This window comes from Vipera ursinii (genome assembly GCF_947247035.1).
Source record: "Vipera ursinii genome assembly, chromosome: 2".
NCBI lineage: Eukaryota > Metazoa > Chordata > Lepidosauria > Squamata > Viperidae > Vipera > Vipera ursinii.
In genome coordinates, this window is record NC_139513.1 from 17,960,509 (window position 1) to 17,984,450 (window position 23,942).

The 23,942-nt window shown below is 47.1% G+C and overlaps 1 protein-coding gene across 2 annotated transcripts; it reads left to right on the forward strand.

Annotated features, from left to right (window-relative positions):
* The first annotated feature begins 2,776 nt into the window (after window positions 1-2,776).
* On the forward strand, window positions 2,777-21,035 carry LOC310636973 (uncharacterized protein). Of its 2 annotated transcripts, XM_083357204.1 has the most exons (5): window positions 2,777-3,032; window positions 10,615-10,734; window positions 12,704-12,829; window positions 16,387-17,517; window positions 19,923-21,035. In XM_083357204.1, the coding sequence occupies exons 3-5, from the start codon at window positions 12,733-12,735 to the stop codon at window positions 20,636-20,638; spliced, it is 1,944 nt and encodes a 647-aa protein (XP_083213330.1). In that variant the 5' UTR covers window positions 2,777-3,032; window positions 10,615-10,734; window positions 12,704-12,732; the 3' UTR covers window positions 20,639-21,035. The 2 variants fall into 2 exon arrangements, with proteins under 2 accessions (XP_083213330.1, XP_083213331.1); XM_083357205.1 differs by lacking the exon at window positions 2,777-3,032 and having other exon boundaries at window positions 10,529-10,734.
* The last annotated feature ends 2,907 nt before the right edge of the window (window positions 21,036-23,942 follow it).

A 23,942-nucleotide genomic window follows, 5' to 3' on the forward strand; every position in this document is an offset into this window, starting at 1 on the left:
CATAATAATAATAATAATAATAATAATGAGGAGGAGGAGGAGGAGGAGGAGGAGGAAGAGGCGACCTTGGAGGTCATCTAGTCCAACCCCCTGCTCAGGCAGGAAACCCTATACCATTTCAGGCAAATGGCTGTCCAGTCTCTTCTTAAAAACTTCCAGTGTTGGAGCATTCACCACTTCTGAAGGCAGGTTGTTCCACTGATTAATTGTTCTAACTGTCAGGAAGTTCCTCCTTAGTTCTAGGTTGCTTCTCTCCTTGACTAGTTTCCATCCGTTGCTTCTTGTCCTGCTTTCATGTGCTCTGGAGAACAGCCTGGCTCCCTCTTCTTTGTGGCAGCCCCTGAGATATTGGAACACTACTATCATGTCACCCCTCACTCTTCTCTTCATTAAACTACACGTACCCAATTCCAGCAACCGTTCCCTATATGTTTTAGCCTCCAGTCTCCCGAACATCTTTGTTGTTCTTCTCTGTACCCTTTCTAGAGTCTCAACATCTTTTTTACATCGTGGTGACCAAAACTGGATGCAGTATTCCAGGTGTGGCCTTACCAAAGCATTTTTTCCAGAGTCTGAAACATCTTTTCTATAATATGGTGACCAAAACTGGTCAGGTGACCAACTACAGGTACTCCTTGACTTACGACCACAATTGAGCCCCAAATTTCTGTCGTTAAGTGAGTTTTGCCCCATTTTACCGCCTTCCTTGCCACAGGTGTTAAGTGAATCACTGCAGTTGATAAGTTAGTAACCTGGTTGTTAAGTGAATTCTGGCTTCCCCCTTGCCTTTGCTTCTCAGAAGGTTGCAAAAGGCGATCCGCATGATCCCTGGACACAGCAAAGGTCTTAAATATGAACCAGTTGCCAAGCGACTGAATTTTGGTCGCGCGATCATGGGGATGCTGCAAAGCTTGCGACTATGAAAAACGGTCAGAAGTCACATTTTTCACTGCCGCTGTGACTTTGAACTGTTGTAAGTCGAGGACTATCTGTATTCTAAATGTGGTCTTACTCAGGCTTTATAAAGAGGTACTAGTACTTCCCTGATCTTGATTCTACCCAGCACATTAAACAAGGGGCAAGGGCACATCTGCAGCCGAGAGGAGCCCCCTGCCTACCCAGAAATGTATCCTGCCCCGGCCTTGGTTCCCTTCCCTGCTCCAGAGCTGGCGGGTTGCCTTGCGAACCGCAGGTGTCACTAGCGCTCCTCCTCGGCGTTTCTCCTTCCTCTTGGAAGCACCTGCGAGCATAGAGTTAGGAAAAGTCAAGAGTTATGTGTATCTTTCGCATCACGTTAGGCCCGTTACGTTGGTTAAAAGGAGAGGAAATAGGAAAATGCAGCGTTGGAGAGCGGCCGTCGGCCGCTTTTTCCATGATCCCCGGGTTGCTCCCGTTACTCGACGAGTCCCACGTGCAAGCGATCCCACGCATGTTTAATCACTGCAGTTGAAACATTATAGGGGAGCCAGCCTCCATGATGCCCCCAGCCAAGTGAGGACCTGGGTGAGGGTGGGGATATGCATCTACTGTCAAAAATACAGTTCCTTGATGGGTAGGCTACTGAAGTTACACCGAAAGCAAACGTTCGACTTGACAACTACGAGCGAAGCTGTATCTTCCTCCGCATTATTGATTTTGGAGGAAAACAGCGTTTTTCGCCATTTAGCAGGTTGAACCTGGCCGGAGAAGGAGAGGATTTAACTTAAAACGCGACGATTTTGAGCCGGATATAGGAACCACCGTCCACTTTTGCGACCTACTCCCGCAGTCCGTCTTAGAATCCACAGGCCGAAGTGGCTTTAACCCATTGTTCTTTTCCCTCTAATTTGGAATTGAGGGTTGCGTGTGGAACTTTACTAAAGGATTCCTCAAACTCGAAAACGTTGTTGCAATTAGGACGGGGCTTCCGAGACTCCTTCAAAGTTGCAATTTATTTTTTTTTCATCCGCATTCCCAACTCCACCCCAAACTTTTCCTCCTTCGCCCGCAGACTGCACCTATCTCGGGATTTCCCCGGTCGGAACCTTCCCCAAGCGGGCGCCCTCCAGATGTGTGCAACTGCAACTCCCAGGGGCAGATGGGAGGGAATTGGGGATGCACCCGCTCTGGAGGACAAGAAGCTTAGAAGGTAGAGAAGGACCCGAATTCCTCCCCCCACCTCCTTATCTCTCTCCTCTCTCTCTCTCCTCCAGATGTGTGCAACTGCAACTCCCAGGGGCAGATGGGAATTGGGATGCACCCGCTCTGGAGGACAAGAAGCTTAGAAGGCAGAGAAGGACCCGAATTCCTCCCCCTCCGTATCTCTCTCTCTCTCTCCTCCAGATGTGTGCAACTGCAACTCCCAGGGGCAGATGGGAATTGGGATGCACCCGCTCTGGAGGACAAGAAGCTTAGAAGGCAGAGAAGGACCCGAATTCCTCCCCCCCCCCTCCGTATCTCTCTCCTCTCTCTTTTTTTTCCCCCTTTAAAAATAAAAAGGCTATCTCCCAACATAGGGAGAGAAAAAAAACAACAACACCCAACAGCAACCGGGAGTTGGGGGGGGGGGCTTTCGGGGAACGTAAATTCGCGCCTTCCCATTCGACCCCAAGGTCTTTAGGGAGCTGTAGTTTTCTCTGACCCAGAAAAAAAAACTACACTTCCCGCTCCCCTGCGTGCCCCATTCATCGCCTGGCCAATCAGCGAGGCGGGTCTCCTCCGCTCTCATTGGCCCGCGCCGAGCGGAGGGGGGGGAGGAGCAGGAAGAAGAGTCCTCAACCTTCTCGCGAGTTGCACTTTGAGGCCTTTGCTCCCTTGTGCCGCGAGCGGGCGACCCGGCGGCGGCGGACTTGGCGGGCGAAGGGCGGAGAAGGGGGGGGACCGAGGCTCGGGCTCCGGCCCCGCGCGCGGAAGTGCCTCCCCGCTGGATTTCGGGGTCCGAAGCGGCAGCTCTCCCGGCTAGGGAGGAGACGAGGAAGGCGCTTGGAGACCAGCTTTCCCCCCCCCCACCCCCGGAGCAGCTCTGGACTCCGGAGCCGCCACCGGCTTCCTTCGTAAGGGTGTTTCTTTGTCCAGCTTTCTCGCCCGGCCTTCTCCAAAAGCCGGCGTCTTCCGGGAAGGGCCGGACTCCAGCTCCCATCGTTCCCCGAGCCGCTCGGGCTGGGGATGATGGGAGCTGGAGTCCGGCTTCTGGGAGAGATTAGGCTCCCCGACTCGCTCTTTCCCGCTTTTGCTGCCCCCTCTCTTTTCTTTTTTTTTTTTCTCCCTGCCCGGCATTGCTTGCTTGCTTAAAACCAAACCCAACAACAACAACAACAAAATCCCAGCTGCTTTCGTGTCTTGCTCCGGCTCTTGTTTTCCCGGAGTGCATGCAGACGATCGCTGGAACCCGGGTCTTGCTCGCCAGGAGGGGAGATCCCTCCTTGGAGTGATTGGCGGTCCCAACTTTCCTTTTGGAAGAGAACTTTTCCGGAGGGAAGGAAGGTCGCCTCTTTTGTCGTCTCTGTCTGTCTCTCTCGGCTGGGCCACCGGCTGCTCCTTAGCCGGGGGTGGCGATACAATTAAGGCGTGCTTGGATTAAAAAAAATTTTTACAAAAAAAGAAAAGAAAAGCTGCCATGAGGATCAGTTGTCGGGTAACCCGAGGCGGAGGGAGGCTTTGCAGGCGTGTTTGGTGTTGGGAAGCTTTTTCTCACGGGCATCTGGTTGGCTGCATTGGCAAACAGGATGCTGCATAAGGTAGGCCTTTGTCTGATCCGGAAGAGGAGGTCTCCTTTTTAATTTATTTGTTGGGTTGGGTATCTTACCTTGACTTTTAGCAGCATGGAATCATGAATATTTTTTTTCTTAAAAAAAAAATGCAACCCCATACATAGTCCAGGGGTAGGCAACCTCGGCTCTTTTATGACTCATGGACTTCAATTCCCAGAATTCCTGAGAGTTGAAGTCCATGAGTCATAAAATAGCCGAGGTTGCCTACCCCTGCCATAGTCCATAATTGCTTAGACGCAGGGGTGTCAAACTCAATTTCATTGAGGGCCGCATCAGCATTGCGGTTGCCCTCAGGGGGCCAAGTGGGTATGGCCAGGGTGGGTGTGGCCTACTGGGTGGGCGTGGCTAAAGTGCATATGGCCTACTGGGTGGGCATGGCCAGCTCTACATCGTTCGCATCAAGGGTGCCTATGGGGGCCCGGGCAGGAGTGGGACAGATCTGAGGGTCTCTGGCAGAAGGAGGGTCTCTGGGCCAGGGCCAAGGCAGTGGGAGCCGTTCCCTCACTGTTTCCAGGATGGCTTCGCGGGCCACATGAAACCACTTTGCGGGCCGGATCCGGCCCCCGGGCCTTGTGTTTGACATGTCTGTGCTAGATCAATGCTACAATATAGTTAAAGGTATAAGCAGAATTAGAGAACTTCTAATGTGGGGAACCTAGATTAATTGGCTAATTGATTATGTGCCATCAGGTTGTCAACTCTTAATAACCACATGGAAGGATATTTACTTAGCCTAGGTCTGGGGTAGGTAACCTTGGCTCTTTTATGATTCGTGGACTTCAACTCCCAGAATTCCTCAGCCAGCCATGCTGAGGGAAAAGGGAGAGGTTTCCAAGCTGAGCCATGCTGGCTCAGGAATTCTGGGAGTTGCAAGTCCACGAGTCATAAAAGAGCCAAGGTTGCCTACCCTAGGCCTAGGCCACTTTATGATTTGTGGATTTCAAATCCCAGAATTCCCGAGCTAACCACGCTGAGGGAAAAGGGAGAGGTTTCCAAGCTGAGCCATGCTGGCTCAGGAATTCTGGGAGTTGCAAGTCCACGAGTCATAAAAGAGCCAAGGTTGCCTACCCCTGGCCTAGGTAATGGACACAGAAATGCTTTTTAAACAAAAAAGTTAAAAAACCAAGTCTTTCCTGCATGGGGTGTATATGGTGGAAGTAACGGTATTCTTTCACGACGGTTAGGATTTCTGTCCAAAGCTCAAGGCGCTCCCGTTGAATTCAATGGGTTTTTTATAGATGGTTGCAGTCGGTTTTAAAAGCAAGCAGTATTGCGCTCAGTAGGATTTCTTAACACCGTGGTTTTCCAGCCAGTGTGTTTTGTTTTGTTCACACAGAATGGTAGGTCTTTCATAAACAATGTAGGGCACTAATTCAAAAGGCGTATGTGCTGAGGTCATTGATACACTGTGTAAAGAAAGATGTGTGCGTGGTGGAAGAGCCACTCATGGAGCTAAATCCTGGTTTTGACACACTACTACGTGTGATACCAATGGCAGTGTCACTTAATGGTTGTGATGCCCCAGAAATACGTTGGAGCATCACATTTTTAACTGTACTCTTGCTTAGGACAATTATATAAACTTGATCACAGATAGTCCTTGACTTACGACCGCAGTGGAGCCCGAAATTTATGATACGTGAGTCTTGCCCCCATTTTACCATTTTTCTTGCCACAGTTGTTAAAGGAATCACTACAGTTAAGTTAGTAACACAGTTGTGAAGTGAATCTGGCTTCCTCATTGACTTTGCTTGTCAGAAGATCACAAAAAGTGATCACATGATCCTGGGACACTGCGGCCATCATAAATATGACCTAGTTATCAAGTGTCCGAATTTTGATCACATGACCATGGGGATGCTGCTGTAGGTTGTAAGTGTGAAAGACTGTCACAACTCACTTTTTTTAGTGCTGTTGCAACTTCGAATGATCACTAAATGAATGGCTGTAAGTGGAGGACTACCCGTATTTTGCATGTTTGACTATATAAAAAAGCCTTCCCCAACTTCACTTGTTTTGAATATGATGTGGCTACAATTCCAAGCCTCCCTTTGTTATAGTTGATTGATTAGATTAGGGGTCCCCAACCTGTGGGCCATGGACCAGGCCATGATGGCCTGTTAGGAACAGCAAGCAAGCGAATCCAAAACCATCCCCATTCCATAGAAAATTGTCTTCCACGAAACCCGTTCCTGGTGCCAAATAGGTTGGGGAAATGCTGGATTAGATATCTTGCTTTTGTCAGAGACGATGGTGACACGAGAAGAATGGAAAAAGATACCATTCTGTTCAATCTTTCATTTTTTTTCACACATGCTTCTCACTATAAGGGGGAGCACATTTGGAAATCCTACCCCTCACCTAGCCTATAGCTGTGAGATTCCCCAAGGTCCAAGTACACTAATAGTAGCAGGCCTAGCCCTGCTTAGTTCTGAGCCCAGACAAGGTCAGCTGGGTGTAATCAGGAAATAAATTGCTTTCTATGTTTACAGGGTGACTTATAATTACCAATACACTTAGGAGCTATTAGAGTATGGAGCTACATAACCAGCCACATTAAATTACAGCATACAAAGCACTTGGAATTTTTCTGAAAGTTGATCAGAACAAGTTCAATGGTGTAAGTGTTGTTTGGGGGGGGGGAGGATGTAGGTCTATTTCAAAGGGATGGACTAAATGATCCTTAACAATCTTTTCCAATGTCACAGTCCTATGATTTTAAGAAAAGCTTGAGGGAATCTTCTAATCACCTATGGGAAGGTTGGCACATCACCCTGGGTGTGATGGGGTGCTAGCATAAGAGATTATCTTTCTTTGGATTTTCTCTGATCTGAATAGTATTCTCAGCCATTCCTTTGTAAAGGAAATTGCTAGTTAATGGCCCAAGATGCTTAGTGGATGTTCCCTCTATAACAGCAGTGCAGAAAAGTTTCTTCTATTTCTGAATGAAGCCCCCCTTCAAAGCCCAGAGAAAGTGATCCTGCTCTAAATAAGGGAAGGGGAGGGAGGGGCTGCAGACGGGGGGGGGGGGGGGGTCTGGAGTTTTCCAGCTGGAAAACTAGAGGAACCAGGGGTAGAATTAATTGCAGGTATACTAGTGAAACTCCAGAAGATTGAAATTGCTATTTATTTATTTTTCCTTTAAAGATCTGAGTTGTTGAAACAGACACCTTGTGGATGCACTTGTTGGCTCTACTTATGAGTTGGCTGGTGGAAAAAGCTTGCATGTGGAGTCCTTAGTGCTCTCTGACCTGTATGTTTTGCTTGCAGACATTTCATTAGCCAGCTAGGTAACAACATTAAAGCTAATGAGTGCGGGATTTCCTCCCTGTTTATATACAGTGCCTGTCTGCGTTGTTGTGCGAGGGAGGCCTGGTTTTCTCCTTGGTAGTTCCTTGAGTATTGTTCTTTTCTTGAAACAGAAAACTGGAGCAAAAATAAAAAAACCAGTATCCTAATCAAGGATCTACCAAGGAGAACACCATACCTCCACTAATATGGAGGGTCTTCAGCTTATGACAAGTTGCTTAGTGACCATTTGAAGCTATGATGGACCTCCTCAGGGTACCTGCAGTCCAGTTCTGAAGTTCCAACCTCCATTCCCGCATGGTCATTTTGGGCCTGCATTTATAGCTGTTTGCAGCGCCCTATGGTCACGTGACCACATTTTAGGAAGGTTTTCAGCAAAACTGGTCCATAGCAGATCATTGGTTCACTTAGCAACTGCTACAAAAAAGGTCATAAAATTAGGTGGGTCACGTAGGTCAGAGTTCCCCAACCATTCGGGGTTGGCGGCCTGGAGCTGAGGGGGGGGAGAAGGAATGGTTTTGTGGGGCCGTAAACGCCTGTGACACTTGCACGAGTGGGGCCACAAACACCCATGACGCTCACACGAGTAGGACCACAAATGCCCATGGCACTCGCACGATTGGAGCTGCGAACTCTCGTGCGAGTGGACTGGGCATGCATGTGCACACACACGCACCACCCAGCCACACACACAGCCTGGTGTCCAGTAGGCTGTAGTCCACAATGTGGGGACCTCTGACATAGGTGACCCAGTGTACTACCATTGCAACCTACAACTATGTTGGGCAGGTTCCATTACAGTTGTAAATCGAGGTCTATTGGCAGAGCAAGCTACTGTATATCAGTAGGGAGTAAACCCCACACTTGCACAGATTATGTTACCTAGTTGCGTAATGAAATGTCTGCAAACACAACCAAGCTCAGCACCGCCGTCTCCGCACGTTTCAGCCCTGTGCTACGGAGATTGTTTTCTACTGAAATAACTACCTGTGTACTCTCCAAGCTTGTTTCCATATAGTTTCTGAGCATTTCGTTACCAGACTAGGTGACATCATCAGCAGGATTTTCTCGTCCTGTTCTCCTCAGCTTCTAAATGTCCTGTGTGCTGGTGTGGTCCGTTAGTCATGCGATTGGGTTGTTTGTTTGGAGCTATATTTAAATTCCGAGCAGCTGATTGGTTCAGGAACTATTTTGAAACAAACTGGGAGAGCCAACCAGTGCCAAAATCTTAAAACCCGAGCTACAAGTATTTTCTATTATTTCAAAGCCATGTGTGTAGTTTAATTGAATACGTTGTGTAGGATTTTGAGAAGCGTCTTGTCAGTTCCATTTTGGCTTACTTGAGATGCTTAGCTTGAGTTTGCCTCATGACTGCTATTAAAAGGACAGTCTAAGCCTCTGTATCTCAACCTTGACGACTTTAAGGTGGGTGGACTTCCAACTCCACAGATTTCCTCTTCCAGCGTGCTGGAAATTCTGGGCATTGAAGCCCACACATTTTAAAGTTGCCAAGCTTCAGAAACACTGAAATCAACTCTCATTTCTGGGACCAGCTGGTCAGATTTAATTTTGGTATATAAAAGTGACTAAACGGTCTCGCGGGTTAAGGAGTGATCTGTGTCTTTGGATCATTTCCAAGAAACCCCTGAATATTGCAAGCTATGATTCCTAAGGGCTGATGAAAAAAGGATAAATATGGATTATCATCTACTGCCTGGACAGGCCCTTTTCTTTAAAAGAACTCTCCCCCAACCTAGTGCTCTCCACGTGTATTGGACCACAACTCCCATCAGCCACAGCTATGGGATGGTTCCCCTGCTTGTTTCCAGATTTTTTCCCACGTTGTAGGGAAAAGAAACAGAAAACCAATCTGGCAAGGGATTATTTGCATCTAGATATAGGAGCAGGGGAAAGGGACGCGGTGGCTCAGTGGGTTAGGACACTGAGCTTGTCGATCAGAAGGTCGGCAGTTTGGCGGGTCGAATCCCGAGTGCCGTGTAGCAGAGTGAGCGCCTGTTACTCGTCCCAGCTTCTGCCAACCTAGCAGTTCAAAAGCACGTAAAAATGCAAGTAGAAAAATAGGGACCACTACGGTGGGAAGGTAACCGTTCCGTGCGCCTTTGGCGTCTAGTCATGCCGGCTACATGACCACGGAGATGTCCTCGGACAAACGCTGGCTCTTCGGCTTTGAAACGGAGATGAGCACCGGCCCCTAGAGTCGGAAACGACTAGCACGCATGTGTGGGGGAACCTTTACCTTTACCTGTAGGAACAGGGAGTAATATGTTGAAGGGAGGAAAACTCTCTTATACACTCTTCTACCCGTTTAACCTCTAGTTTTGGAACAGGCCATGGTGGACTGGTTGACCTGGAGTGTGAAGCCATGGACCACAGTTTACAAAGAACAATGGGTGGCTTCACACACTGCATTGTTCTGAAGCTGAACAAGTCACAATGTGGCTTGGCATGCTATGGAAACTCAGTCCCCATCTGAAGAAACTGCTTACGCCAAGAGCTGATAGACTCTGGAGTTCCGGTGTTCTTCGTGCATGATTTTACATTTTTAACTAGGCTGTGAGTGACGTCTTTTTTCTGACACCTGATTAGTTTTTACTTGAGACAGAAAGGAACAGAGCATTGCGCTCCCTTGTCTGCTTGCAAGCTCTTGTTTGATTTTAATCAAACTTGAGCCGGTAGATCAACGGCTACTTTTTCTTTGTCTGCTGACGCTTCAGAGAAAATGGAGCTATTCCATTTATTTCTGCAGAATGCAAACAAAACCATTCCAAACACGAATAATAAATATTTGTGGTTCTAGATTTCTAGGGATGGCCAAATGATCAGAGAGCCAGTTTGATCTAGTATTTAAAGCACCAACTGCGAGACTGTGACTTCTAGTCTTCCTGCCTTAGACATGAAAACTCAGCTGGGTGACTTTGGGCCAATCACTAGGAGATGGTGAGTTCTAATCCCATTTTGGGCATGAAAGCTGACTGAATGACTTTGGGCCAGTCCCATTCCTTCCACCCAATTTACCTCACAAGAGTTATTGTTGAGAGGAAAATAAGAGGAAGGAATGTTAGGTATATCTGCCTCCCTGTGTTACTTATAAAGTAATAAAGGTGGGATTACAAAATCTAAATAAATCGGAGATCGGGGGGGTAGGAGAAGTAGTGCGTTGAAAAGCAGAAATATAGAAAGGTGTGGAGAAAAGGTGGCTTTTTCAAGAGGCGTGGACTTTCTTTGTTTTTTTTTTCCTTGAAGACATTTCGGTTTTCATCCAAGAAGCTTCTTCATTTCAAAACTGAAGTGAAATGTCTTCAAAGATAAAACGAAGGAAGTCCGCTAAAAAGCGCCTCAGGGACAACCATGTCCTTGATGGCTGAGAATCTTCATAGACAAAAGGATTGTAGTTTGCTAAGGGCGAAGATGGGGGGAAAATGGAATAGAGGTGCTTTTATATATGCTGAGAAAAACAAGGGTCTTTTCGTGTGCAGTATTCTAGTGAGTTCAGATAAACAACTCATAACTTTTTCTTTACTTCTTTTCATTTTAGGAATATCGGCAAATTTACAAGATTTGCACAGCCTATTCCTGAAGGACCTAAATCCTGGTGTTGGACCTACTTCCGTATCGGTGCCTCAATCACTGTGTCCCCAAAAGGGCAAATTTCTAAGTAAGCTTGCATAAAATTACAGCTGCTGTGGATTGATTGCTTAAGCTTTTGTTGATTTTGAGCACAGAGTTGCTTATTTTATGAAACAGTGATGCAAAAAAACCCCAAACCCCAAACAACCCACCCCAGCCCATTGGATGACTTTTATCTGTAGTGGCCCTCAGATCTTTCTACCATCAGAGGGTCCAATGGGGTTGGCTTCCCCCTCCCCATTTATGCAAATGTGAGACCTTTAAGGGGCAGAGTGGGTCACATATGATGCTTAAAACAACTCTTTCACCCCTGAAAGCTGGTGGACTATCATTGTAAACCAGATCTTGGCTCTGCCTGCTTTGGGATAGCCCATAAAACATAATTTATGGTTCAGACTGATTGAAGTTAAATGTTCCTAGGATTAAATCCCCATTGTTTTGTAGGGAATTTTTTTTTCACCTTGCTTTGTTCCTCCTTCTGCTTTTGTATTGATGAGATATTAATGAGAAATAATATATATATACCTCTGCAATGAATATGTGGAGCGGTCTAAAGGCCGTTCATTTTTCCACCTCTCTTCAGAATACAGATTTGTACTCTGCTGGATTTATATTTGAATTTTATCCAAATGTAACTTGTGTTTGTGGCGTGGGTTATTACTTTGAATGTATAGATCAGTGTTACTCATGCCCAGCAACCGTAAGATAATGTGGACTTTTTAACTCCCAGAGTTCCCCAGCCAGCACGGCTGGTTGAGAAATTCTGGGAGATGGAAGTCCACACATTTTAAGCAGGCATATACATAGAATGAAGGCTACTGCTAAGCTTGTAAGCCGCCCTGAGTCTTCGGAGAAGGGCGGGATATAAATGGAATTAAAATAAATAAATAAAATAAATTTTAAAGTTGCCAAGATAAGGTACACTGATATCGAGAGTACAGCCAAAGCTCCTGACGCTTCGTTTCTGTTCATAGCAAAAGGGCCTTCATGCTCTCAGCAGCAGCTGGTGCTTTGTGGGCCTTCCTGGAATGCCCGTATGACCACACAATGTTGCAAGGTCACATGGTCAATCCAGGAAGTGTTTGAAGGAGAATTGCTCTGAGGGAAACCTATGAGAAGTCCTGACCCACTGTAATGAGTTGGATGGTATTTCACCCTTTTGGGGAACAAAAAAATAGGATATTAAACTAGACTTTGCTTCTCTTAGTGTTTATCCTACCATGGTTTCCTAGAAGTGAGAAACCTTTGTTTGTTTGTTTATGGCATGATTCATGGGTCAATTCCTGTATAGTCCAATTTCACATCTCATATTATGCCCCTTTAGTTCGCTGTATGGCCAATTTAAAACCGATACGTCTGGATAAATAAACGCTAGCCGATTAATTCGCTAGCGAAAATAGAACCGGTCAGCTCTTTATACACCTTAAATAATGAGGGCCAGGAGTTCCAATGGGTTTTGTTTCTTTTTCTGGTTGTTGATAGTTTCGGAATAGCGTTGGGTGGTCTTAGGCTCCAAAGGCCTTGAAGGTGACCCATTCAACAGAGACTTCCCAACGTTGTTCCCAAGGTGACATGTTTTAATTTAACAGCAGAGGGAAATGATTAATACAGGTCTTGATTGTGATTATATTCATAACTAGATGTACTTTCTGTATGAGGGAGACGGGTAGTTCCTAAATATGATAAATAAATAAAAATAAATAAAGATGGAATAGAACGGGGTAGGCAACCTTGGCTCTTTTTTGACTCGGGGACTTCAACTCCCAGAATTCCTGAGCCAGCCCTGCTTAGGGAAAAGGGAGAGGTTTCCAAGCTGAGCCATGTTGGCTCAGGAATTCTGGGAGTTGAAGTCCACGAGTCATAAAAGAACCAGGGTGGCCTATCCCTGGAATAGAAGAACATTTATGGTGATTCCAACCATCATCCATCTTGCCTTGAGTTAGATCTTGAATTGCTCTCATTTCTCCCCCCACTCTTCTCCCGCTCCTGATTTCCAGGGCTTTGTGTCGTCCCATGATGCAGTCATATGTTTCTCAGAAGCAAAGTGAACTTTGTTGAACGGGCGCAAAGACCCCTCCCAAAAGAAGCCATGCAGGACAGCTATCAGAATGTCATGGCGCTGGGTAAGAACCAATAGTCCCCCACACAAGGACCTTTTCCTTCTTCTCCTCTGGCATGAAAATTGCCCCGTGCCACCCGCTGTTTTATACAGGTAGTCCTCGACTTATGACCACAATCGAGCCCCAAATTTTCTATTGTTAGGTGAGAAATTTTGTGAAGTGCATTTTGCCCCATTTTACAACCTTTCTTGCCACAGTAGTTTAAGTGAATCCCTGCAGTTGATAAGTTTGTAATCCCGTGTCATGGTTCCGACAGGTGAAACTCTTCAAAAGAACTTCAAGGCATTGTTTACCTTGAAGGATCTTTTATTTGAATAGCATAACATCGGCACTTACGTAATCGAGGCTAAAAACTGAATTCCCCTTCCCTGGGCACATAGTATCAAAGCACAATTCCCTCCTCCGATTAACAGTCATAAATCACATTCCCCAATTAGCTTGAAGCGAGGGCTTCCTCTCCAGCTCTCCAGTTCTTTTATCAGCTCTGAGTTCAGTAACCTTGATTCTCACCCTACGTTTTAGTGTTGTTATCTCTAGCTGGACTCTCATTCGCATCCCCCCCACTCCCAGCATCATCTAGCCGTAAAAGCGAAAGCGAAAAAACTACATTTCCATCTGTTGTCAATGCAAAAACATTCAATGTTAGCAGCGTTGACACCCGGTTGTTAAGTAAATCTGGCTCCTCCATTTTGACTTTGCTCGACAGAAGGTCGCAAAAGGGGATCACATGACCTTGGGACACAGCAACGGTCATAAATATGAATCGGTTGCCAAGCCTCTGAATTTTGATCACCTGATCGTGGGGAAGCTGCAGAGATCGTAACTGTGAAAAACGGTCGCAGGTCGCATTTTTCACTGCCGTTGTAACTTTGAACGGCCACTAAATGAACTGTTGTAAGCTGAGGACTACCTGTACATCCCTACCTGCATGCATAATCTTAGGAAATAGTCTGCACAATGTGATTGGCCCCGAAAGCCGGGTATAGCGTTGCATGAGGGGTATGGTGTTATACTCCCAGGAGTACAAATAGGGCACTATTAAGATAAGACTCAAGGATTAACTCCTCTTAGTGTGGTGTTTTTCAACCTTGGCAATATTAAAAGAGTCCCCTGTAGGTTTTACTCCGCTAGTCGTTGCCAACTATAGGGCTCAGCGCTCATCTCTGTTTCAAGGCCATTGACCCAGCACTGCCCGAAGATACTTCTGCAGTCTTGTGGCCAGCATGACATCACAGAGTGCTATTACTTTCCCACTGAAGTACCTATTTATCTACTCACGTGCATGCTTTCAAACTGCTAGGTTGGCAGGAGCTGGGGTGAGGAAGGGAGTACACCCTATCTTGTGGCGCTTAGGTCTTAAACCCGGACACCCAGCTTTCTAGCTGACAAGCCCAGAGTCTTAACCACTGAGTCAGGGCACCACCCCAATATTAAGATGAGTGGACTTCAGCTCCTAGAATTCCTCAGCTGGAGAATGGTGGGAGTTGAAGTCCACCATCTTAACATTGCCAAGGTTCAGAAACTTGTCTTAGAACGTTCTGGTTTCTTCCAGAATGCTTGTCAGGAAGGATGAGAACAGAGCCTCCACATTCTGGAGGACTATGGCTTCCTTAACTCTAGATCAGAATCCCTGAGACAGAAATTGCATTTAGGTCTTTATCCCAAAGAATGGAATTATCTGCAGGATCTGTTTTCTTCAGTTTGGGCCTTCTGTCTTCCCACACAAGCCTTCCCAAACCTTTGAGATGCTAGTAGGGGACTTTGCACTGGGTTCCTCTGCTGGTGATACAAGAGAGGATCTTCTGAGATTGTCTAATGGCCTTGTGGTATTTTGTAATTTAACATGTTGCGTTTAATTTAAATGGTTTGTTCAAACCAGGTTTTGGAATTGACTTCTGAATCCTGACTGGCATCAATCAGAAATTGACGCAGCTTCTTCCGTTATATTGGCTTCACCTGAGCTTTCCTTCAAGTCATGTCCAGTTTCTGGCAGTTTCATAGACTTGTCTCCTCTCGTCCTGTTTTCTCAGCACTGTTCCCCGACCCCCAGTTTTCTAGACTAGTCTATAGTTCTGGATTTTCCCTCCATATACTGACAAGGCCAGACCCTGCATAGCTTCTGAGTTCAGACAAGGTCAGCCTAGTGCTCCCCCCCGCCCCCGGTTGAGAGCTGCCAGCAGAAACAAAGCACTTCATGGGACAAGTCCCACCTGGAGGGGGTTATTCAGAATTTCTGATTTTCCTTGGCAGTAGAGTATTCTTCCTGGGTTTTTGATCCTCATTCATCCATCAGTTTCCTGGGAGACAATTAGAAAATTTTCTCACAGTGTCTAGCAATGTTTCTTAATTTTAGCAATGTTAGGATGTGTGGACCTCAACTCTTGCAGTTTCCTAGTTTCGGAGGTCCCCAACCTTTTGGGCACCAGGGACCGGTTAGGTGGAGAGAGGGTTTTTTCCCTGTGGACTGGAGGGTGCGTGCTTTTGTGTGCTGCCTGCATCCCGTGAAATGGGGTTTTGGTTCTTTGTGTGGACCGGTTGCTGGCATGCTGCGGCCCGGTACCGGTCCATGGACCGGGGGTTGGAGACCCCTGCCCTAGGTAGTATGCTGGCTGTGGAATTCTGGGAAGTGAAATCCACACATCTTAACACTGCTAAAATTGTGAAACACTGATGTTCGGGCTTTGGGGGGAACAGAAAACTGGATGTTAGCATGAGGTCCTTGGAGGAAAGGGATGCGATACAAAAAAAGAAAAACCAACCTTTGTCCTAGACCAGGGGTAGGCAACCTCGGCTCTTTCATGACTCATGGACTTCAACTCCCAGAATTCCTGAGTCAGCATAGCTGACTCAGGAATTCTAGGAGTTGAAGTCCATGAGTCATAAAAGAGCCAAGGTTGCCTACCCCTGTCTTAGACAATTTATCCCAAATGGCAGTTGAGAAAGTACTTCACATGTAGCCAAATATTGATTTAACAGACTGGGGGGGGGGTGCTATCCATTAAATATGTCATTTTCATCATTTATAAATCATATCATTTATATGAAGGAAAATCTGATGATAGCAAAAGAGCTTTTGATTAAATGTGAGTTGGCATCCAAACTAAAAATAGGTTGGGTGTATTCAGAGTCTGGGACGCGGTGGCTCAGTGGGTTAGGACACTGAGCATGTCGATCAGAAGGTCAGCAGTTTGACGGGTCGAATCCCAAGTGCCATGTAACAGAGTGAGCGCCTGTTACTTGTCCCAGCTTCTGCCCACCTAGCAGTTCAAAAGCACATAAAAATGCAAGTAGAAAAATAGGGACCACTACGGTGGGAAGGTAACAGCGTTCCGTGCGCCTTTGGCGTCTAGTCATGCCGGCCACATGACCATGGAGACGTCCTTGGACAAACGCTGGCTCTTCGGCTTTGAAACGGAGATGAGCACCGGCCCCTAGAGTCGGAAACGGCACGCATGTGTGGGGGAACCTTTACCTTTACCTTATTCAGAGTCTTCTAACGCTTCTGAAGCTTTACAATAATCATAATAACCACAATATCTGCATTTGTGTTCCTGTGGCAGGCCGGACGCCCCTGTTGCCAAATTACCCTGCAGTTGCAAAAGACACTCAGGAGTCGCAGAGGCAAAGGGCCAAGTTTTGGAGCAAAGAAGAGATCGGGCTCTTTGTTGACCTCTGGATCAGCCCGGAGGTCCAGAACGAACTCCAGAACACTTATCACAACGAGGTGGTCTTCAACTGGCTCTCCAATGAAATGGGCTTGCGAGGCTTCAACCGCTCAGCTCGCCAGTGCCGTGAGAAGATGAACGCGCTGAAGAAGAAATTTAAGGAGGTCACCACTCACAACAAATGCCCCGGGGCTGGCGAAGTGCGGACCATGCCCTTCTATGACAAGCTGGCCACCATCCTCCTTAGCCGGAGGGACGCCAAGCACCCTTCAAACAGTGGCGATAAGGGCCAGTGGTCCAGGCAAGCTTCCTCACCGGCTCCAGGCACATCTGGGCAGGCGGCTTTGCTTGCCAGGCCATCTTTAATTAGTCCGCCGGGGCTGAGGTCCGCTGGGGCAGCCGGCCAAAGCAAATCCCACTTGCAGCAGCCTCCTCAAAAGCAGCCTCGCCTTCTCCAGGCTGGGACGGTGTCTCCCACTCACTGCCACCGGCCCCTTTTGCAGCCCAACCGGAGTTTGGCTATGCAAAAACACAGGGGGCATTCCTCTCCGTGGCCTGCCCCCAACCAACTGGCAGTCGTCACTCCAAAAATCGAGGAACAGTCGCCGGAGGGAGACGACCCGCCCAACTCGATGTGCTCGGTTCTCCAAGGAAGCCACCTCCCCATGGAGGTGCGCGTGATCGATGAGAATGGCATCACGGTCACGTCATCCATGTGCGAGGAGGTCAAGCAGGAGGAGGAGGAAACGGCTCATGATCCTGAATTAGAGTTTGATGCCAAGTTTGAAAGAGAACTTGTGGATGACAGTGACCCTCCCGAGGCGACTGGCACCCGTCTTGACCCAGACGTGCTTTCAGAGTATTCGGAAGAACCGTATGATGAGACCGAAGGGGTGGATGACTTGCCCGTGGATTTACTACAATGTTTTGGAGACCGATTCTCCTCCTTTGGTGGGGTGGAAGAGAGCAACCATGACCAGGAAAGACCAAAACATGAACATCCACTATCCAGGGCTTTATCTACAGGTAAGAACCCTTTAAGGGACGCGGTGGCTCAGTGGGTTAGGACGCTGAGCCTGTCGATCAGAAGGTCGGCAGTTTGGCGGGTCGAATCCCGAGTGCCGCATAGCAGAGTGAGCGCCTGTTACTCGTCCCAGCTTCTGCCAACCTAGCAGTTCGAAAGCACATAAAAATGCAAGTAGAAAAATAGGGACCGCTCCGGTGGGAAGGTAACAGCGTTCCGTGCGCCTTTGGCGTCTAGTCATGCCGGCCACATGACCACGGAGACGTCCTCGGACAAGCGCTGGCTCTTCGGCTTTGAAACGGAGATGAGCACCGGTCCCTAGAGTTGGAAACGACTAGCACGCATGTGCGGGGGAATCTTTACCTTTACCTTTACCTAAGAACCCTTTGAGTTGGCCATCGATACTGGGATTATTGTGTGCTGCCCTAACTTATTTCTTCTAAGTCTGTATTCTCTTGGAAGTGTGGTCCCGGGGTCTAAGCACTAGACAACACTCCGGATTTAGCTTTTAGAGTCTGTAATTATTTTCCATTTGGTTTGTCAGTCTTTTTCCTCTTTTTTCCAGCTGTTAAAAATCAGTTCCTCATTAAGGATTGCATTTTAAAAACATTGGAGCTTTTTCCTTCTAAAAGTGGGAAAATTAAGTCTCTTGTTTCATACTCCCAGCAAATCTCAGGAGAATTCTTGAGCAAAGCTAAAATCCATACGTTGCAAGAGTGCTCCCATTCTGTAAGGCTGGAAGGTGGCGTTTGTTTGTTTGTTTTGAAGGCCTTTGAATTAGTCTTTGGCTAATTATTTATTTTATTATTTATTTTATTTTATTACATTTATATACCGCCCTTTCCCGAAGGACTCAGGGCGGTTTACAGGGTGATTAAAAAACCAAGATACAAAAGTTAAAAGCAAATTTTTTAAAATATATTTGTCCCTGCATAAATAAAACCCCAGTTAAAATAAGATTAATCCTCAGCCTGGGCCAGAGAGCTCGAAGAGCCAGGTCTTCAGGCCCCGGTGGAATGAACGGAGGTCGGGGGCAGTCCTCAGCTCCACTGGCAGCTGGTTCCAAAGGGCAGGCGCCCCCACTGAGAAGGCCCTATCCCTGGGTGTCGTCCGCCGGCAATCTCTTACTGGTGTCACCCTGAGAAGACCCTCCCTGTGGGAGCGCACTGGACGAAGGGAACTTGATGCCGGCAGCAGGTGTTCCCTCAGATATCCCGGACCCAAGCCATTAGTCTTGGCGAAAGCAACAGCAGTAGCACTTAGAGCTATATACTTCTTTGCAGTGCTTTACAGCCATCTCTAAGCAGTTTACAGAGTCAGAATATTGCCCCCGACAATCTGGGTCCTCATTTTACCAACCTGGAAATGATGGAAGGCTGAGTCAATCTTGAGCCTCGTCAGAATCGAACTCCTGGCAGTCAGCAGTGAATTAGCCTGCAATAGTGCAATCTCACCACTATGCCACTCCAGCTCTTCTCTGCCTCCGCAACTGCCTACACAAATCCCTTCAGCCCTCTTGGAGACAGTTTCAGAAGGTTTGCCATGCCACTTTCTTCCTAAGGCTGGAAGAGAGGGGCCAGCCCAAAGGTGCCTCAGGCAGGACTAGTGCTCACGTTAGCCTGTTGTACCTTGGTGTCTCATCCTCTGGTGCAAATGTGGCTTCAATGCCAGCCACAGCTTTTCCAACCCAAATTCATGTAGTTACTGGATTTTTAGCCATCTTTTCTGGTGAAGAGCCCAAGAATTCCAAGCACTGCACATGCTGCTCTTTGTGCAAAGCCCTGGCGGCGCAGTGGTTAGAATGCAGTATTGCAGGCCAATTCTGCCCACTGCCAGGAGTTCGATCCTGACCGACTAAGGTTGACTTGGCCTTGGGGGACAATATGCTGACTCTGTAAATCGCCTAGAGAGGGCTGTAAAGCACTGTGAAGTGGTATATAAGTCTAAGTGCTATTGCCATATTGCTATAATGCTTAAATGCCAGTTTTGGCCAAACTGTTGTAAAATGCAGTCACGTGACCACAGGACACCGCAAGCAGCCATAAATGTGAGCCAGTTACTTGAGCACTCTCACTTCTGTTTCTTTTAAGAGCCACGGTGGACCAGTGGCGAGAATGCGTTACTGCAGGCTAACTCAATGCCGAAAGCCAGGAGTTCAAGCCTGACCGGCTCAAGGTTAACTCAGCCTTCCATCCTTCTGAGGTTGATCAAATGAGGACCCCGGTTGTTTTTTGGGGGGGCTGGGCAGGCGATATGCTGACTCTATAAAACTGCTTAGATAGGAGTGTAAAAGCACTGTGAAGCGGTATATAAGTCTAAGTGGTGTTAATATAGTGATATTGTTGGGCTAAATAAAGGATGCCTTGTATTTCTGAACCCTGACATTCTCCTCTCTCCTCTTCCTCAGCTGAAAGTCTCATTCAGGAGCAGGAAGGGGAAGCACTTGACAATTCCGACATCATCTGTGCTCCTTTGGGCAACATTGGACGGAAGGATCTGAACGCCAGCTTTGAGGGTAGCGTAGGGCCGCCAATCGACCGTCTTCCGCCTGCTAGAGGTCTGGGAGACGACGCTCCACTGACCAGTGCGCAGAGAACCGCCCGGTTCAGGAACAAGAGGAAAATTGAGCGAGTCCAGCTGGCGAAGGAGCTAATTAACGCCACCCGAGAAACGGGGGAGAACATCCGCGAGGCTTTGTACGAGCTCGACAGCAAAGAGTCGCAGCGGCGGGTTGACGATCGCAAAGTTGCCGTGTGGTGCGCCAAGCACATTGCAAAAAGCATCCGGGTCTCCAGCCAAACCATGGCCGCCGCTATGCGCGATTCGGATGCTGCCTTCCAGAGGTGCATGGAGAGCTACACGGTGGCCCTGGAGAGGCAGACAACTCTGTTGGAGAACATTGCCGATTCGCTAAACGCTCGCGTGTCGGCTCCCCAGCCCTCCCTCCCCACTTCCCTTCCCGCCGATGGGACCCGTGGGACCTCCGTGTGCACGAGCCCTATACCAGCACCTTCGCCCCTCATCCCCATGGAGTCAGAGAAGACTCCCCCCTCCCTAAGAAGCCAGCCTGGAAACGAGGAAGAGTCTCCTGGTGGGGCAGACTCCAATAGCAGTAGCCGATAATAGTCCGAAGAGCCCTTCCCCAATTTGGTGCTCCCTCCCCATGGTGTTGGGACCACAACTCCCAGAATTCTCAGCCGGAGGGCACCACGCTGAAGAAGGTTGGTCTTCACAGAACACTTGAGTTGCTGCATTGTTCCTCTTGTCAACACAGCAGATCACCAAGCCTTCTCGAACGTTGACAAGGTTACCTCAGTACTTCCATTTACTCCTATACAATCGTTCAAGGTTTCTTCTGTTACGTTACTTGAGAGAAAAAAAAACGGTGCTATTTTCTGCACCTTATTCTTGTTTACAAAGCTCTGTTAAACCTGCTTTTTTTTCTAGCACTGTATACAATGCCCAATATTTACTAGACGGCACAGCCAGCTTATGCCATAATAAATTTGTTAGTTTTTAAGATGCCACAAGGCTGCTTGTTGTTTTTGCTGCCAGAGACTACACACAATCCTTGACTTACAGTCAGTCGCTTAGCAACCGTTTTAAAGCTGTGGTGGAACCCCCCAAAAGGTGCTTAACAACCCGGTTCCACAAGTTCTGACAGCTGGCCCCACATGACCGCATTTCAGGCACTTGACAACCTGCCCTCATTTGCAGTGTGTGGCAGTTGCTTGACAACAATTTGTGGTGTTTGCGCTGGAAATAGTTCTTCCGGTTTTGGACAAAGGCGTCTCGTAGTGAACAGTGGGGTTAGCTTAACTAACATGGCATTTGTTTACTGACCATGGGGCTTCACTTAACAACCGCCATAAAAGTAGTAAAACGGGGTCAGTCGTATATTGTCCCACTTTAAGACCACCACAACGTACGTCAATAATGGGCAGGCTCCATTACGATTTAGAAGTCAAGGAATACCTGTACACTGTTTTAAATTTTGAAGCAACTGAAAAATACATTTTCTGTTTCGACAAATGCAGTTTTACACACTGCTTCTCCCCCAAAGTGCACACAGGTAGGTCCTCGATTTATGACCACAACTGAGCCCCAAATTTCTGTTAAGTGAACCATTTGTTAAGTGAGTTTTGTCCCATTTTGTGACCTTGCCACAGTTGTTAAGTGAGTCACTGCAGTTGATAACCCGGTTGTTAAGTGGAACTGGGTTCCCCATTAACTTTGCTTGTCAGAAGGTCCCAAAAGGGGGTCACATGACTTTGGGACACAGCAACGGTCATAAGTATGAACTGAATTTTGATCACAGCATCCTGGGGATGCTTCAAAGGTCATGACTGAAAAATTGTTACACTTTTTTCAGTGCTACTGTAACTTTGAACGATCACTATATGAACTGTTGTATGTCATGGACTACCTGTAATTGCAATGCTGTGTCATTCTAGAGATCAGCATTATTCACTCTTTGTGTACAAAGTTTTATCAGCTAGGTAAAGGTAAGGTAAAGGTTCCCCCGCACATGCGTGCTAGTCGTTTCCGACTCTAGGGGCCGGTGCTCATCTCCGTTTCAAAGCCGAAGAGCCAGCGCTTGTCCAAGGACGTCTCCGTGGTCATGTGGCTGGCATGACTAGACGCCAAAGGCGCATGGAACGCTGTTACCTTCCCACCGTACAGGGAGTGCAGAATTATTAGGCAAGTTGTATTTTTGAGGATTAATTTTATTATTGAACAACAACCATGTTCTCAATGAACCCAAAAAACTCATTAATATCAAAGCTGAATATTTTTGGAAGTAGTTTTTAGTTTGTTTTTAGTTATAGCTATTTTAGGGGGATATCTGTGTGTGCAGGTGACTATTACTGTGCATAATTATTAGGCAACTTAACAAAAAACAAATATATACCCATTTCAATTATTTATTTTTACCAGTGAAACCAATATAACATCTCAACATTCACAAATATACATTTCTGACATTCAAAAACATAACAAAAACAAATCAGTGACCAATATAGCCACCTTTCTTTGCAAGGACACTCAAAAGCCTGCCATCCATGGATTCTGTCAGTGTTTTGATCTGTTCACCATCAACATTGCGTGCAGCAGCAACCACAGCCTCCCAGACACTGTTCAGAGAGGTGTACTGTTTTCCCTCCTTGTAAATCTCACATTTGATGATGGACCACAGGTTCTCAATGGGGTTCAGATCAGGTGAACAAGGAGGCCATGTCATTAGATTTCCTTCTTTTATACCCTTTCTTGCCAGCCACGCTGTGGAGTACTTGGACGCGTGTGATGGAGCATTGTCCTGCATGAAAATCATGTTTTTCTTGAAGGATGCAGACTTCTTCCTGTACCACTGCTTGAAGAAGGTGTCTTCCAGAAACTGGCAGTAGGACTGGGAGTTGAGCTTGACTCCATCCTCAACCCGAAAAGGCCCCACAAGCTCATCTTTGATGATACCAGCCCAAACCAGTACTCCACCTCCACCTTGCTGGCGTCTGAGTTGGACTGGAGCTCTCTGCCCTTTACCAATCCAGCCACGGGCCCATCCATCTGGCCCATCAAGACTCACTCTCATTTCATCAGTCCATAAAACCTTAGAAAAATCAGTCTTGAGATATTTCTTGGCCCAGTCTTGACGTTTCAGCTTGTGTGTCTTGTTCAGTGGTGGTCGTCTTTCAGCCTTTCTTACCTTGGCCATGTCTCTGAGTATTGCACACCTTGTGCTTTTGGGCACTCCAGTGATGTTGCAGCTCTGAAATATGGCCAAACTGGTGGCAAGTGGCATCTTGGCAGCTGCACGCTTGACTTTTCTCAGTTCATGGGCAGTTATTTTGCGCCTTGGTTTCTCCACACGCTTCTTGCGACCCTGTTTACTATTTTGAATGAAACGCTTGATTGTTCGATGATCACGCTTCAGAAGCTTTGCAATTTTAAGAGTGCTGCATCCCTCTGCAAGATATCTCACTATTTTTGACTTTTCTGAGCCTGTCAAGTCCTTCTTTTGACCCATTTTGCCAAAGGAAAGGAAGTTGCCTAATAATTATGCACACCTGATACAGGGTGTTGATGTCATTAGACCACACCCCTTCTCATTACAGAGATGCACATCACCTAATATGCTTAATTGGTAGTAGGCTTTCGAGCCTATACAGCTTGGAGTAAGACAACATGCATAAAGAGGATGATGTGGTCAAAATACTCATTTGCCTAATAATTCTGCACTCCCTGTAGTGGTCCCTATTTTTCTACTTGCACTTTTACGTGCTTTCGAACTGCTAGGTTGGCAGAAGCTGGGACGAGTAACAGGCGCTCACTCTGTTACGCGGCACTCGGGATTTGACCCGCCAAACTGCCGACCTTCTGATCGACAAGCTCAGCGTCCTAAAAATGCCCTAACCCAGGGGTCTTCAAA

Bases quoted from the DNA above. Each gene is read 5' to 3' on its own strand.
- LOC310636973 (XM_083357204.1), top strand. From the start codon at position 12,733: ATGTTTCTCAGAAGCAAAGTGAACTTTGTTGAACGGGCGCAAAGACCC. The intron at 12,830-16,386 runs GTAAGAACCAAT...TTCCTGTGGCAG, and splicing joins TCAGAATGTCATGGCGCTGG to GCCGGACGCCCCTGTTGCCA. The intron at 17,518-19,922 runs GTAAGAACCCTT...CCTCTTCCTCAG, and splicing joins ATCCAGGGCTTTATCTACAG to CTGAAAGTCTCATTCAGGAG.